The sequence below is a fragment of the Cebidichthys violaceus genome, unplaced genomic scaffold, assembly GCF_023349555.1.
Source record: "Cebidichthys violaceus isolate CVI_PGR_0920_01 unplaced genomic scaffold, fCebVio1.0.p SCAF_4, whole genome shotgun sequence".
Taxonomy (NCBI): domain Eukaryota; kingdom Metazoa; phylum Chordata; class Actinopteri; order Perciformes; family Stichaeidae; genus Cebidichthys; species Cebidichthys violaceus.
The window spans coordinates 19,658,456-19,673,680 of record NW_027176594.1 but is presented as its reverse complement, the minus strand read 5'-3'; the positions used below and the strand labels follow the sequence as shown (position 1 = coordinate 19,673,680).

The 15,225-nt window shown below is 42.2% G+C and overlaps 2 protein-coding genes across 2 annotated transcripts; both read left to right on the top strand.

The window, feature by feature from the left end:
• The first annotated feature begins 760 nt into the window (after positions 1-760).
• On the top strand, positions 761-3,727 carry LOC137885256 (aly/REF export factor 2-like). The gene is made up of 6 exons (XM_068727444.1): positions 761-1,054; positions 1,704-1,862; positions 1,955-2,102; positions 2,201-2,267; positions 2,934-3,192; positions 3,286-3,727. The coding sequence occupies exons 1-6, from the start codon at positions 860-862 to the stop codon at positions 3,298-3,300; spliced, it is 843 nt and encodes a 280-aa protein (XP_068583545.1). The 5' UTR covers positions 761-859; the 3' UTR covers positions 3,301-3,727.
• Positions 3,728-5,009: 1,282 nt separating this feature from the next.
• On the top strand, positions 5,010-13,221 carry LOC137885177 (rho GDP-dissociation inhibitor 1-like). Its single transcript, XM_068727334.1, has 6 exons — positions 5,010-5,106; positions 8,533-8,721; positions 9,495-9,584; positions 10,656-10,732; positions 11,107-11,170; positions 11,312-13,221. The coding sequence occupies exons 2-6, from the start codon at positions 8,535-8,537 to the stop codon at positions 11,509-11,511; spliced, it is 618 nt and encodes a 205-aa protein (XP_068583435.1). The 5' UTR covers positions 5,010-5,106; positions 8,533-8,534; the 3' UTR covers positions 11,512-13,221.
• The last annotated feature ends 2,004 nt before the right edge of the window (positions 13,222-15,225 follow it).

The window sequence follows — 15,225 nt, the reverse complement described above, 5'->3', positions numbered from 1 at the left end:
GTTTCTCCTACGTCCCAACTATGCTGCCATTCCTTAATGATGTTTCTTTTGATTATTGATTTAGCTTCTGCTTTGCTGAATAAAATGTCTGTCTTGTGCTGACTTTCTAAAGCTTGTTTTGTTAATGTAGCTGCTCTTTCGTTTCTTTTTACCCCTCTGTGTGCTGGTACACACAATCGATGAGCAGTCGTCATAGAAATTAATGTTGAGCAATAAACATTTTACCTTGAGTATCGAGGTTGCTCTTTAAAGCAACTGTAATTTGCATGTAGCCTATAAGTACTTTTAATGTCTTCAGTTCTCTGTGTTGTTGGTGTTTATATTTTAATCCTCCTGAAATGAACATTTTGTAACAGAATCAGTTATTTTATAATGACTGGTACACTTTACTAGTCTTGGCTGGTGCTTGTTTGTCTCTGAATACATCTTTTAGTTTTTATCAGCTTCTTCTTACAAGTGCTTTGTTTTCGGGTAAAATATCATATTTATTAATTAGGACCACAAACCAACAACTAACGACAACAACTAACGATTTTCTCGATTGATGTGGAAGAAAAATATATTCACTAAACAATCAAAATGCTTTATTTACAAGTTCACAGATTCACCGCTGTTATGCATGCAGATCTCTCTAGACTTAATTACCTTGTCGCAAATTGTCAATAAAGTTTATAGAAAAAACAAAGAAAGAAGAAAGAGGCGGGGCATATGGTATATCGTCACTTCTGCAAAGTATTTACGTAACTTCCGCTAGCTTTACCACCGCGCCACCGGAGAAAGCAGCCGATAAACAACCCGCGTCTCGACACCCAAAGTTCTTTGTTCGTCTCCGGCATTAGCTTAACGCGTAGCCACCACGATGGCTGATAAGATGAGTATGTCTCTGGACGACATTATCAAGCTCAACAAGAAAGGAGGCGGCGGCCGCGGAGGACGATCGCCCGGCGGGCAAGGTGGAAGTTCAGGTCGGGCCGGTGGATCGTCGAGGCCGGTGCGGAGTCGACAGAACAACTTCAACCGCGAGAGGAACAACAGAGCCACACCGTACACCCGGGTATGAGCGAGACGCGGTTAAAATGGAGCGAAAAAAACTGAAATGAAAGTGGCGCGTTTGTTTCGTGCTTTTTCTGTCGAGGATATCGGATGGTTAGCATTTTAGGTTGAGTGGAGAAGCTAAATATTCTCAATTACTAGTTACCTGAAATACCCCGCGTGGAGTACGTTACGTCATATGTCTGAGTTGTGTTTTTATCGGCGCGCTTAACTTTGTTCGGAACCGATAGGTTGATCAATGCCGCGTCAGTAAGACATGTCCTCATGTGTGGATGGAGCTTTGCGCAACATGGCTGCTTTGTGTCTGAGGCTGTGCCTTCAAAGTTGGCCTTTGAATTGTCATGTGCGGAGGATCAGCTACTGGTCGCCATTTCTTTACCGAAAATTATCCAGCATTTATAAAAAAAAAAAAAAAAAAAAAAACTTTTTTAATTTTCTGATAGATTTGAGCTAGCACGTGTCTATTCTTAATTTCGACAAATGTAATCATGTATTATGATATCTCCTCATGTATTGTATCACGATATGACGTCATTAAAAGACGATAAATTGTCATATTTTCACCAAATTTAGCTTTTGTGAATTTTTTTTTTTTTTTTTTTGCCAGAACCTGAAGACATGATCGTTTTTGTTTTTGTTTCTCTTCACAGCCCAGAGAGTTACCAGACAAATGGCAGCATGACATGTTCGAGGAGCATGCCGGTGGTGGGCACAGAGGACAAAGTGCAGGAGCCGAAAGAAGCGTAGAAAATAATGGCAAGCTGCTGGTTTCCAATCTGGATTTTGGCGTCTCCGACTTGGATATCAAGGTATTTTATATAAGAATAACCCTAACCACCCCAAAAAAAATCTGCATCAATGCGTCATGAACGAGACTGATTCTTTCCGCTTTGATCCCCAGGAATTGTTTGCGGAGTTTGGGACATTACAGAAAGCGTCTGTACACTACGACCGGTCTGGTCGCAGTAAAGGAACCGCAGACGTCCACTTTGAAACCAAGGCAGAAGCACTCAAAGCCATGAAGCACTATAACGGCGTCCCACTTGATGGTGAGGAGTCCTTTTTCATTCTACAATAGCATTGTCGTACTGTGGGTGCTTGTTCGGAAGTGCTCAGGAAAATGTTTTTATTTAATTTTTTTTTCTAGGCCGCCCCATGAAAATCCAGCAAATGACCTCAGAAGTCGACACTGAGAGTAGACCTTCTACACAAAGGTAAGTCATGTGGAAAAGGACGATGCGGTTTAAGTTATTGGGAATAATGGCGGGAGAACGGTCAAACGTTGATAAACAAAGCTTGCATGCCTTCCCGGTCCTGAACTTGTAGAAGGAAGTGACGGACATTTGTGTTGGAGACGTCGTCAAGATACGATGTTATGTGTTCATTAGTTTGAATAAGCCACACACCCAATTTTACCAATCGTAATATTGTAAAATAACTGTAGCTTTTAAAGTCAGGTTACGTATTGTTAAGCAGCAAATTACTTGTACCAATGTTTAGTTACTTGCTGTTACAAGTTGTTTGTATTGTATAAGATTATTTACTTTAGTAGAGGAAGAAATACCAGTCTGACTTCAAAATGTTAAGTAAAAGCACGGAAGTATTACATCACTGAATGGACGTGATCAGTGGGATACTTTTATGTATTAATGATGAGCATAATAAACTGATTCACTGCTCAATATAATACAGATGTGCATGTAAATGTTATTGATTGATGGTGCTGGACAAGTCTGGAGCTCTGCAACGGGATGCTATTGTTACTAAATTGCACAGCGTATACATTATGATTTTATGTGTGTGTGTTTGCCAGTAATTGGAGGTTATTTTACTGTAAATATCTGGTTGCATCTGAAAATGTCGTATTTTTTTATTTGCAGTTCAAACGGAGGGTTTGACCGCAGCAGGCTCGGACAGCCCAAGTTTGAAAGGAGTGACAGAGGCGACAGAGGCGACAGAGGCGATAGAGGCGATCGGGGGGATAGAGGTGAACGAGGTGAAAGGAGGCAAGGTGGTGGTGGTGGAGGAGGCTTCAGAGGTCGTGGAAGAGGAGGTGGAAGAGGAGGAAGAGGAGGTGGAAACAGACCCCAACTTTCAGCAGAGGAGCTGGATGCCCAGTTGGATGCTTACAATGCCAAGGTGTGTTCTCGGCTTGCACGACATAATGATTCTATATTTTGACCATACTGTGTATATTTTGTTATAATTACGTTTCTCCTATTTGAATTTCAGATGGACACCAGTTAAAAGCCCTCAAAGGATGATGCTTCTGTCCCCTTTTTTTTGTTTAATTTTTTTTGTTTTAAATCAATTGGATGTGATTGATCGGACTTTATTACTTTGTTTTTTAAAACCCATTTTATTGTATGGACCATTATATTCTGTTGGTTTTAATATTCTGTGTATTTTTTTTTTTTTTTGTTTTTTAGCCATGCTTCAGTTTTGTGTTTTGGGGATTTTTCTCCTGAGCTTTTTTCCACATGTATGGACACTTGCCGTAAACCTACATGATTTTTTTTTCTTTTTTTTTTCTTCTTAAATCACATAAACATGATTCAGTGGTTTGACAGACTGTAATGTAATGTTAAACATGTCAATGTAACGCAGTTCTGTCATTTGGTACTGTATACTTGACATATTTCAAAGGGTTTTGTACATAAATAATTATATGGAATTCTTTCTGGTGTTTGTTTTTTATTTGGAGATTTCTCCTCCTGAGACAAAGTTGAGTTGCTCCAAAAAAATGAATGAAAACAGAGTTGTCGTATTTGATCTATTCTGCATATTTCTTAATAAATCAGTCACTGCAACTTTAGCTATTAAGATGTCTTAAGCCGATCAAAACGCCAAGTTTAAAGCGAGACAATTTTGCAGAATGTGGCCACAAGGGACAATTATGGGATAATGCTGAAACAGTGTGGCACAAGAAGCAATCAGTGATGTCAGTTACACAGCTCTTCTACCTTGTAATAGCCACTGTCACCTGCTGCTAATACAAGACCCAATGGCTTTAGTAGATTTTAAAAGTGACTGAGTCTCATTCTCACTTTGTTAAACCAATGTCAGATTATTATTTAGATGTCTTTATGGACAATAATCTTATGAGTCCCTAATTAAGTCAAGGTGTCCAAGAATAAGAATAAAATAAGAAACCCGTACTATAAAGTGTTCGTAGAGTAACATATGATTTTGTTAGTAAACTGTCTATATGCAGAAAATTCAATTAAAACCTTTTTGGTGGAGCGTTGGACTGCCTATCACTGCCGTGCGCTTGAACCTGTTCCAAAAAAACACATGGATCATTACCTCATCTTGACAGTATTATAACTTTTTATTGGTGCCATATGCTATCCTTGTAATATACCATCATATTTGTGCCAAATAACTCGCCTTTGACTGAAAATGCGTCCACAAAATAAAAGAACTCGTTTCATTTTTTTGTTTTGTTTATACCTCTATCATTGGCTAACGCACACCTAAATTATGACAGCAATTATAGTTGAGACATTCACCACCACTGCGTCTCCCTGTCTGTTTCTTTTACACCTTCACATGGATTGTTTCTACTAAATGAAACGGTTTAATCTCCAAATTAATGTAGGACGTCTCAACAGAGATATTGCATGCAACATTAGTTTAAAGTGAAGAACGAACACATTTACAAACACCATATAAAGTCCCAGATTTCTAGAGGCATACACGACTTTAAACGATTAGCGCCACCTCCTGACAATAATAGGAGACATGAGCGAGAGAGCTGGCCAAAGATATAATTAAAAATAATTAGCATTTAGATAGATCATTAGTTGATAACGAAGCTATTAAAAATATAGTACTACCGGCTTGGCTTGGCACCTATGTGAGTTGAGTGACGTAATGACGTAAGTTACGTTGTATAGGTTCTCAGACCTGTTCCCGGAACAGAGTTGCGTGCGCAGCGCACTGGGCGGCGCCGTTCCCTTGTTCGCCATACTCCCTCAGGAGCGCAGAGCAACGGACGCACCTTAGCGCCACCGCAAAGGCACCTGAAATCACAACTGCATTAAATCAAAGGTAAGTACGCATTCGTTTCAAGGGCAGCTAATATCGACGTCTCTAGGATAATCCTAACTGGAGCCGTTTTGATGTCACTCCTGATGATAACTTGTGAGGCTAACGTTAGCCACAGTCTCTTGTTAGCTTGGCTGAATTGTTCCTGATTGTTCCAGCCCCAGCTCCTAGCCACTTGTCTCTCTCTCTCCAGTCCCACCCTGTGTATGAGAGGGTCTGCGCTAAGACAAGTTTAGCCTCATTACAAAGTATACATCCTTTTAATCAATCACGTTACTTAACAGCTAAGCATTGTGCTTTCAAAAGCGGTATTTTAGCCGGTCTTTTGATAAGATGGCGATAAGAAAAGCGGCGATGGTTAGCTAGCTAACGGTGCCACTGTCATGACATAAAAGGTACTGTTTATCACTACTGTAGCTGCGTTTAGCCTCTTCACAGCAATCTTGACTTGACATCTTGACATCTTAATGTAGTCGTAATGTTGTTGATTTGTAATTGCTGTGATTTGAAGAGAAAACATGTATTTTATTGACATCTCTTCCATATAAGTCTGTATTACTTGGCATGCACTCGTTGTATCAGGCCTGCAGGAGACTGGATAGGCAGTGCTGTTGCCCTGCAGTTGTTTAATAGTGAAATAGATCGACTCAGCTCCGAGAGAAGAGGTAAACTTCAGTGAGTCTTATCAGGTTCCAGCCTCCTGGGCATTTTCTCTGTGTGTGTGGATTTGAAGTGAGCTTCCTGTCTTATTCAGGCTGTTTCTTCCTCTCTGGGTGGGTGGGGTGGGTCTGTCATATTGGATTCCAGTGCAATCCTGACTTTTCTTAATGTTGACGGAGCTTGACAGGGCCACTCGTATTAGTTTTGGTCAACTCCTCCTTAGCTCTTGTCCTTTTTTGAACCCATTTGAGCTGTAGAATCAAATAACGCCCGATCAATCTAAATAGGATGATCAAGAAATCCTATTTCCTCGTCAAAGTGGAATGTCAAATATAAATATTAATCATAAACTTGTCTTATAAAGACCAACTTCTTCCCACTGCAGCCATGTACATGAAGACGTTGTGCCTTTAAGAGGACATTCTTGATTTTTCACTGGAGTGACCGAGAGTTTAATGTCAGCCGTTGCATAATGCATTCACTCTGAAGCCCCCCCCCCCCCCCCCCCCCCCCCCCCCACCACCACCACCACCACCACCACCTCTTCTGTCATTACAAACAGTCTTGATCCAAATTTTTTGTCTCTTGCAAATCTAAAATCCAGTTAAGCAAAGCACTGGAATGCATTTTGAGATCAAAGGAATGTTCAGTAAAAATAGCCTCAAGTATTTTGCGGCGGTGTTTTGTTTGATTACCTGTCCTCTACTGGGTTCACACAGTAATGTCCATACAAGTTGTGCATTTGAACTTACATTCCTCTGATTCAAAGGCACCAGGGTACAAGCCTCAACTAAACCATAATATGTTCTTTAAAAAGAAACTTATTCAAATGGGGATTTGAAAATCTGTGCAACCAGTTGAGGTTAAATTTGAGCGTGTTTATATTTTACAATGCTTCTTTGTCACTTGTTATTGGTTCCTTCAGGTGACAGAATGTTTGTGTATAGTGATGGAATGGAAAGATAGAGCAAAGGAAGTTGTTTTTTTTTGTTGTTTTTTTTAAACTGTTTTTTGGACCCTGCTCAGGCACGTTTATTTGACTGCAGACTGAAGCCAGAGTTCATTCCTTTAGCGTTGACGGCTGCTAGTTTGGGCAGGTCAGAGGATAGACTTGGGAAAAGGTATGTTAAGAGATTCTCACTTCAAACCAGATGGAGGAATCTGTATGGTGATAAACACGGCTGCCTTTACAGATGTTCACAGGAGCTCTTTAAACATATTTAGATATATTTTAAATATAAATTTTAATCCTGTTCTGAATGTATTTGTTTAAAAATTCTATTTATGTTTTTAAAAGCAATTATTTAGTAATGTAGAAAAGCAGAGTATTGATAAGAGCAGCTATAGTTGTACTAAAATCCTAAAGATATCTTTCTCTACCTGAAGGCCACCGTAGTTCTCCAACACGCTTGGAAAGGCAGGTCTGAGCTTACCGGTATTTAGTTGGTTGCAATCTGCAACAAACCACTAGATGCCACTACATTTTAATCTGTAAACACTGTTAGCTCGGTCAGCACTTTTTCCATTGTTTGCACTTTTAGCGCTGTTAGCACCATAGCTGTTAGCGCCATAGCTGTGAGCGCCATAGCTGTGAGCACCATAGCTGTTAGCACCATAGCGCAATAGCTGTGAGCACCATAGCTGTGGACACCATAGCTGTGAGCGCCATAGCTGTGAGCACCATAGCTGTTAGCACTATAGCTGTGAGCGCCATAGCTGTTAGCGCCATAGCTGTGAGCGCCATAGCTGTGAGCACCATAGCGCAATAGCTGTGAGCGCCATAGCTGTGAGCACCATAGCGCAATAGCTGTGAGCACCATAGCTGTGGACACCATAGCTGTGAGCGCCATAGCTGTGAGCACCATAGCTGTGAGCACCATAGCGCAATAGCTGTGAGCGCCATAGCTGTGAGCACCATAGCTGTTGGCACCATTGCTGTTGGCACCATAGCTGTTGGCGTCATAGCTGTTGGCGCCATAGCTGTTAGCACTATAGCTGTGAGCGCCATAGCTGTTGGCACCATAGCTGTTGGCGCCATAGCTGTTAGCACTATAGCTGTGAGCGCCATAGCTGTGAGCGCCATAGCTGTGAGCGCCATAGCTGTGAGCGCCATAGCTGTGGGCGCCATAGCTGTTGGCGCCATAGCTGTTAGCACCATAGCTGTGAGCACCATAGCTTTTTTAAGGGTTAGGGTTATGCTGGCCAAGCAGGACGATGCTGCCAGCCGGTTGCTCACGTTTAAAGGCTAACGTTTTCCAGCTCTCATGCAGATTTCAATAAATATCACATTGATTTTTCACTTGCAGACAACCGCATGAGGCATTTCACTCAACTATTTCACATAGTTTACTTGCCCCCCGGCAAGCGGTTATGTCCATCCCTGCTTTTGGTACGACCTAAATAGTGGCTGGGCCCGTGAGGGGCCATACCCTCCCCTGTGTCATGTGATGCCTAATGCCTCATTCATTTCTCTCCTAGTGGTGATGATGTTATTTCAGAGAAATGTGTTGAGATGATATCACTCAGCAGACAGAGTTAGGTCATCAGCAGTAGCAGCAGCAGCAGCAGGAGTGTGAGGAGAAATGCTGCGGCAGCCGCCTTATCAGCACCTTCCTCACTTGCATTGTAGTAGTCATCTGTTCGTCCGGTGATTTACAACCTCTTTTTCAAGAGACAAGTGTCCATTCCGAATACTGGAGAGAATTCTCTGCATTCTGTGTGTTGGAAAAAGTCTTTTTCTTTATTTTTCTGTACCCAACCTGTCTCCAGACATGGCCGATGATGAGGTGACTCCAGAGCAGCTTACAGCCATCGCAGCTGAAAACGAAGAGCCGGAGCTGGTGAACTACAAGCCACCAGCCCAAAAGTCAATGAAGGAGATCCAGGAGTTGGATAAGGACGATGAGAGTCTACGCAAATATAAGGAAGCTCTGCTTGGCCAAGGGAACTCTGAGGCTGGTAATGCAGTGTGTGTGTGTGTGTGTGTGTGTGTGTGTGTGTGTGTGTGTGTGTGTGTGTGTGTGTGTGTGTGTGTGTGTGTGTGTGTGTGTGTGTGTGTGTGTGTGTGAGAGAGAGAGAGAAGCATATATACATGAATCCTAGATCTATCTCTCTGTTGAACATCATCTTTGCTTTGCTAATGAGTCAGGAAGGATGCTACCTGTTTGACTAGTAGAGTGGCATAGATTGGGCTTATTTATTGCATTTGGTGTAATCTAAATTGGGTAAGTGCTAAACAGTTCGAGGAAAATATCAAATTACAATTTTTACATCCAATATTGCGATTGCTTTTAGAATTGCAAATATTTTCTATGAATGAAATTACTGGCATATGTTTTTGGTTGACACACAATTAAATCTGATTCTTATTTACCAAGTGTGATCACGAATGTATCTTTTATCGAAAAGTTAGCCAGTCAACTTCAAAATAATTGTAAAAAAAACAATTCTAGGAAATTTCATCCATTCATGATAAACTATGACCTGGAGTTTTACAGTAAGTTGATAGATCAGTACGCTCAGAAGTAAGGATATGAGGTTGCTTCGGTGTCGACGTCTGATGAACGGTAAATTCATTAAACAAATATCTGCAAAGTATGAAAGTCAGTCAAAGGTGTTAAATGTGTTAAACGAGGAGCTGTTTTGTGTGTACAGTGTCTAAAATGTCACCTCTGGGGAAAGTATGTTCCCAAAGTATTTTTTTATTGAACCAACCTGTTTCTTTGATCCAGCCTCAGATCCCGAAGTTCCAAATGTCCAAGTAACCCGGATGTCTCTGATCTGTGAAACCGCCCCAAACCCCCTGGTGCTGGACCTGCAAGGTGACTTCCTGTTCCAGAGATTACTTACATGTTAAATTAAATGTTTGTGTATCTGAGATTAGTCTCTAAACACATTACAAATGTTTATACAAAATAATTGCTGAAAAGACTGTAAACTATATAATGTAAACTATATAATACTGAATTGTCAGGCCTGAAATCATGGCTCATTGACACACAGTAGCACAAACCCTCCTAATACACTGTATAAAAACAACAGCACATCACATCAGTGGTTAGAGTCACAATTAGTGGTGTTGATCCGTGATCCGTACGGGACCCCCCCCCCCCCCCCCCCCCCCCCACGGTTCGTCACTTATGTGAACCGCGGCTTAATTACACAGTTAAACGTTAACCATCACAGTGTGAAATAAAGTTTCACTGACGATCGTTATCCGCCAATATTCAGTAATATAAGGACGTTGGCAGTCATGCTTTTTTCAGTCGCCGATCTCTGATAATGTTGCATTGTAACAACCAAAAATGTAAATGTCGCTAACGGCCAGAGTCCGTAGGTTCTGTTCCAGTTAGATTACGATGCGTTCAGGCACTTGGTTGAAAATAAGTATTCGGCGAAGGCAAATCACAACGTCATCATGAGGAGTTCACATGTAATCTGAGAAACTTGAATAAATACAGTCGTTTTGAAGGAGGTGCTTTCAAGTCTGCGCGTGCACACACACACACACACACACAAACTGTGTGGAGAAGAGAAACGCAACTCTGTAGTTCGCTAACTTGTTTCTCTTCACTCCAATATTAGCCGCTCTGTTTCAAACAATATTGGGCTGGAAAAATAAAAACGTGCATGCAAGCGTAAATTCACCCGTGGCGTCGGTTCTGTCGGGAGACGCGGTGACTTGAACCAAGTAAGACTAGAAGAGCTGTGAGTTAGAACAAGTCTGCTAGCTGCTTGGAGATTTGATACATTGAGAAGCATCAAGAATAGTTGTTCATTTAAATCGTTGACAGGTGAATCGTAATAATAATCTTAATCGTGAGGCCAGTTAAGATTCACACCTCAACTATAATATCGATGCCGGTGCATTTGTCCTCTTTGTTTTGTAACAGGAGACCTGGAAGCCTTTAAGAAGCAGGCGTTCGTTCTGAAGGAGGGAGTCGAATACAAAATAAAGATCAGCTTCAAGGTGAGATCTGTGAAATGGATTTTAAGGCCGGGAAAAGACATTTAGGCTGTATCCTACTACTAACAGCCACATGTCATTCTATGTATTAAGTATATTCATGATATTGATTTAGTATATATCCAGCTACGTGTGTGGAGCCACACACACACACACACACACAACACACACACACACACACACACACACACACACACACACAGTCGTGAGTTATCTTTTGATATCTCGATGAAAGAAACGGGTCAGGTGCTAAACGGGATACTCAGCATTTTTCCTCCATCCTATGAGATTTAGAAAGTTATAATGGTTCATTTCTTACGCCTGTTATTTTCCAAGCATGCCTGTTGATGTCTTTAACAATGTTTGTGTCTCCGCAGGTGAACAAGGAGATTGTTTCGGGACTGAAGTATGTGCAGCAGACATTCAGGAAAGGAATTAAGAGTGAGTGAACAATTTCTTTGTTGACCTGTCCCACAGAAGCACCGGCTCCTCTAAAAACACTCCGTATTTATAAAGCAGTTACCTGTTTTTCCAGTAAAAGGATATACTCTCACCATAATGTCCATTCTCATCTGTTGACAGTTGATAAATCAGACTACATGGTGGGGAGCTATGGGCCTCGTCTCGCTGAATACGACTTCCTGACCGTAGTGGAGGAAGCTCCCACCGGCGTGTTTGCCCGCGGCAACTACGCAATCAAATCCAAGTTTACTGACGACGACAAGCACGACCACCTGTCCTGGGAGTGGAACCTCAATATAAAGAAAGACTGGAAAGACTAAAAGAGGCCTTTTGTGTTCGGGGGGGGGGGGGGGGGGGGGGGGGGGGGGGGGGGGCTAGGGAATCTAAAATCCCCCCCCCCTCCCTCAATCCCCACCCTGTGTCCACCATTTATGCCTTCTTTGTGTTTACTTTGTTGTGCATTCCACGTCTTAGTTACTGCCGCGCTGTCTTAAAACCCCCGTCATCCTTCCCGCCTCCGTCAGCATCCGTAGCAGCATCCGTAGCAGCAGTCTCCCTGCCACCACATCCGTCCACCCCAGCACCCCCCCCCCCCCCCCCCCCTTTTTGCCTGAAAGCCACACCTGTTCACCAACCTGCCATCCTCACTCACTCTACCCTCCCACCGAGCTGTTTCATGTAGCACCTTATTTCCTCACACCCAGCCCTTGTTTTATATTTTATTTTTCTGGATTTTCGCTGCTTGAAGAGATTAACCCCGCCTTCCACCTCTCCAGAATGGTGTCTTCCTCTCTCACTATGAAGTATGTGGAAAAGCAACTGTACAATCAACTTTTGTTTGCCTTTTTTTTTTAATATATATAGAAATGTATCAATGGTTGTGTAATGTGACTGTATTCATATCACTGTTAATTAGCTGTAGTGTCCATAGCAGGCCCCACCACATCCTCCACCACCCCTCCACCACAGCTTCCCTTTGTTTGCTGTCTTTTGATAGAATTACCAATACCTGCCTTGTAAAAAAAAAAACAATTCATTGAGAGCTGCTGTACAGCGCCTCTCTCCCTCCCCTAAATGTATTCCCCCACTCCCCCTTCAAATGGGGACTGGGGCCAAAGTGAACAAGGAAGTTAAAAGGTTAAAAGAAGAGCTGCCTTATGTATTGACTAATGTCTGAACCTATTGTCTATTTTGCATGCCTTGCGAGTACAGGCGGTGCTTGCTATCAGGTAGTCTGTATATCAAGGGCTTACTCTCGCTACCAACCAATAACCACCCGTAGCCCTGTTGTAGTGGAGAATGTTTATACATGTACTCAGATACAGGCTCTGCAAAATACTCTGACCTTGTGATTCAAGGGGACTGAATGTTAAAGAATTGGAGAAATGGTCCAAAACCCGGTGGAAAAAAAATCAGTATTGTTGAATCTTGGCACTCTTGTTTCTTTTAGCCATGAGGCCTTAGCACAAACTAAAACAAACATTTCTAATTGAGCATTATTTTTTAAGTTGTTCCCCTTTGCCTTAATGTACATCATCAAGCCCCCCCCCCCCTTCACTCATTCAGATTGCTTCATAATTTGTAGTCGGGACATCCCAGAGAAAGCACAGGAGGAGGCTGAGCCAGGTACCGTCTGCTGCTGGAGACCTCGGCGGTGTCTGGTCTCAACCCGCAGACCGACACTGGTAGTGAAGAGAGAAGACTGACCACCTTTTTCCCCCAGTGACCCTCTCAGAAAGAAAGCAGGTCATGTGACACTACCACCGAAACGTGCTCAATATTTATTGCGAGAGGAGGGTTTTTAAACTGACCAGAAACATTTCATTGAAATTGACTCGTACTGTACCAGAACATGTGGATGTAAAACTTTCTTTGTTTTTTATTGTTTCTTCTGACAATGACAACGATGTATTCCTGCTCCATACATTCCTTCACATTGTACAGTTTCTATGAAAACACTGGCATGCTGGTGGGGTTGTATATTCTATCATTTGTGATTGCTCTTCTCGGCCAATAAAGATTTTGCTCAACTTGGCCTCCAACGCTGGTGTTTTGCAAAATAAGTAGTTCTTGCTTTTACTTGTATTTTACTGTGTGAATTAACTTCAACTTGAGTGCTCTGCCGGTGAAAACGGCTAGATCATGTTTTCTGTGTCGTTAGTCTGACCTAAGAAAATGACCATGATGAAGTCATCAGGGTTGTCTCAGTTTGGTCTTTAACGCTAAACATTTATAACCGACAGCCTGTGTTACAAACTGGAAGCGTGGCGTTTGAAGGACGTGGGCATTAATAACACAGGGACGATCTCACAAAAGGTGCTGTTTTGTGTTTTATTAATTCAATTCAATTTATATTTTTGTATAGCCCAAAATCACAAATTTGCCTCAGAGGGCTTTACATTCTGTACACATTTGACATCCTCTGTCCCAGGACCCTCACATCAGGTTTGCGACGGCCTGCGCCTTCTGTCTTAAAATGCATTATTTATGGCCCGCCAGCACAGTCGAAACGGAATGAATAAATCACACAAATTCAACATGCAATTCCTCTCTTTACCTCATGGTGGCAGCACCACTCTGTAACTGTCTGGCTGTTTGAAACTGGCTCTGACCCTTGAACTGTCATGGCTACGGGCCGCTGCTTTCAGGAGAGGTGGAGGTCGCAATATTTTAAATGTTGTAAATGTAAGACTGTAAATGTAACTACTCCCTAACATATTGGTAAATAACTGTCTCTGCATTTGATTATTGTTTATTAAAGTGTAACAATATTGTATATGCAGTTATATAAATGTAAAAATATATTTAAGCACATTTCTGTTATAACTTAAATCCTTTTAATTTAGGGTTAAGAAACCCACATTACTCTATCAAAGATCAAACTTTTAAAGAAAATAGCAAAGACAAATATCAAACACAAGTTATTACAATAACTTTGTTCAAAGCTTAAAATCCTTTCAAGGGTGCGTTTGCACAATCCCACGTGAAGTAGGTCATGTGTTGTAAAGCCACGTTTAAAGTAGTCTTCAATGATCACAATCCATTTCCATGTCAAGTGTAGAGTAACCTATGAAGAGCTGCTTCTATGACTGTTGTGTATCTCATAACTTCGACTTTCTATCTCATAACTTCGACTCTGGGGATATTTTTATTATCAAGTCTAACTTTTAATTATTTATTTTTTTACTTTTTTTTGCTCGCGGATTCGCGGGCCACATAAAATGACGTGGCGGGCCGGATTTCGGACATATCAAATCCATCCCCCCCCCCATCCACCCTGGACTCTTTCCAGTTTGCATTCTGTGCCAAACGGTCCACGGAGGAATGCGATCTGCTCTGCTCTCCACCCAGCCCTCACCCGTCTGGACACAAAAGCCTCATATGTGAGAATGCTGTTCATAGACTTTAGTTCAGCATTCAACGCCCTAATCCCTCAAAAACTCATCTGCAAACTTGACCAGCTGGGGCTCAACACCGGCTGTGTGCTCAGTCCACTGCTCCTTACCTTGCTGACACACACGACTGCACAACAACCTACGGCACCAATCACATGGTCAAATTTGCAGATGACACAACTCTGGTAGGTCTCATCACCAAGGAAAATGAGACCCACTATAGGAAGGAGGTCAGCCTTCTGACCACGTGGTGCAGAGACAACAACCTCCTTCTGAATAACAGCAAGACCAAGGAGATTGTTGTTGACTTCCGGAGAGGCCACACTCAACACTCACCACTCACCACTGACCATCAATGGTGCTGAGTGAGCAGCACCAAATTCCTGGGGGTGGACATCAGTGAGGACCTCTCGTTAGGGGTTATGGTTAGGGTTAGGTGTTCGGGGGATGTGATCACTTTGCTGGAAAGCAGCGAAATGATCTGTGCGCTGTCCATCACTACCTCACACCATGAAGTTCCTACCTCTCATTTAGGCCTTTAGGATGTCTGGATATCCAGGTCTTTTCTGCCCTATTCCTCTGGGGAACACTCCACCTAGGGTTACACTCAATGACAGTTGTTAAAACCGATTTCCATCC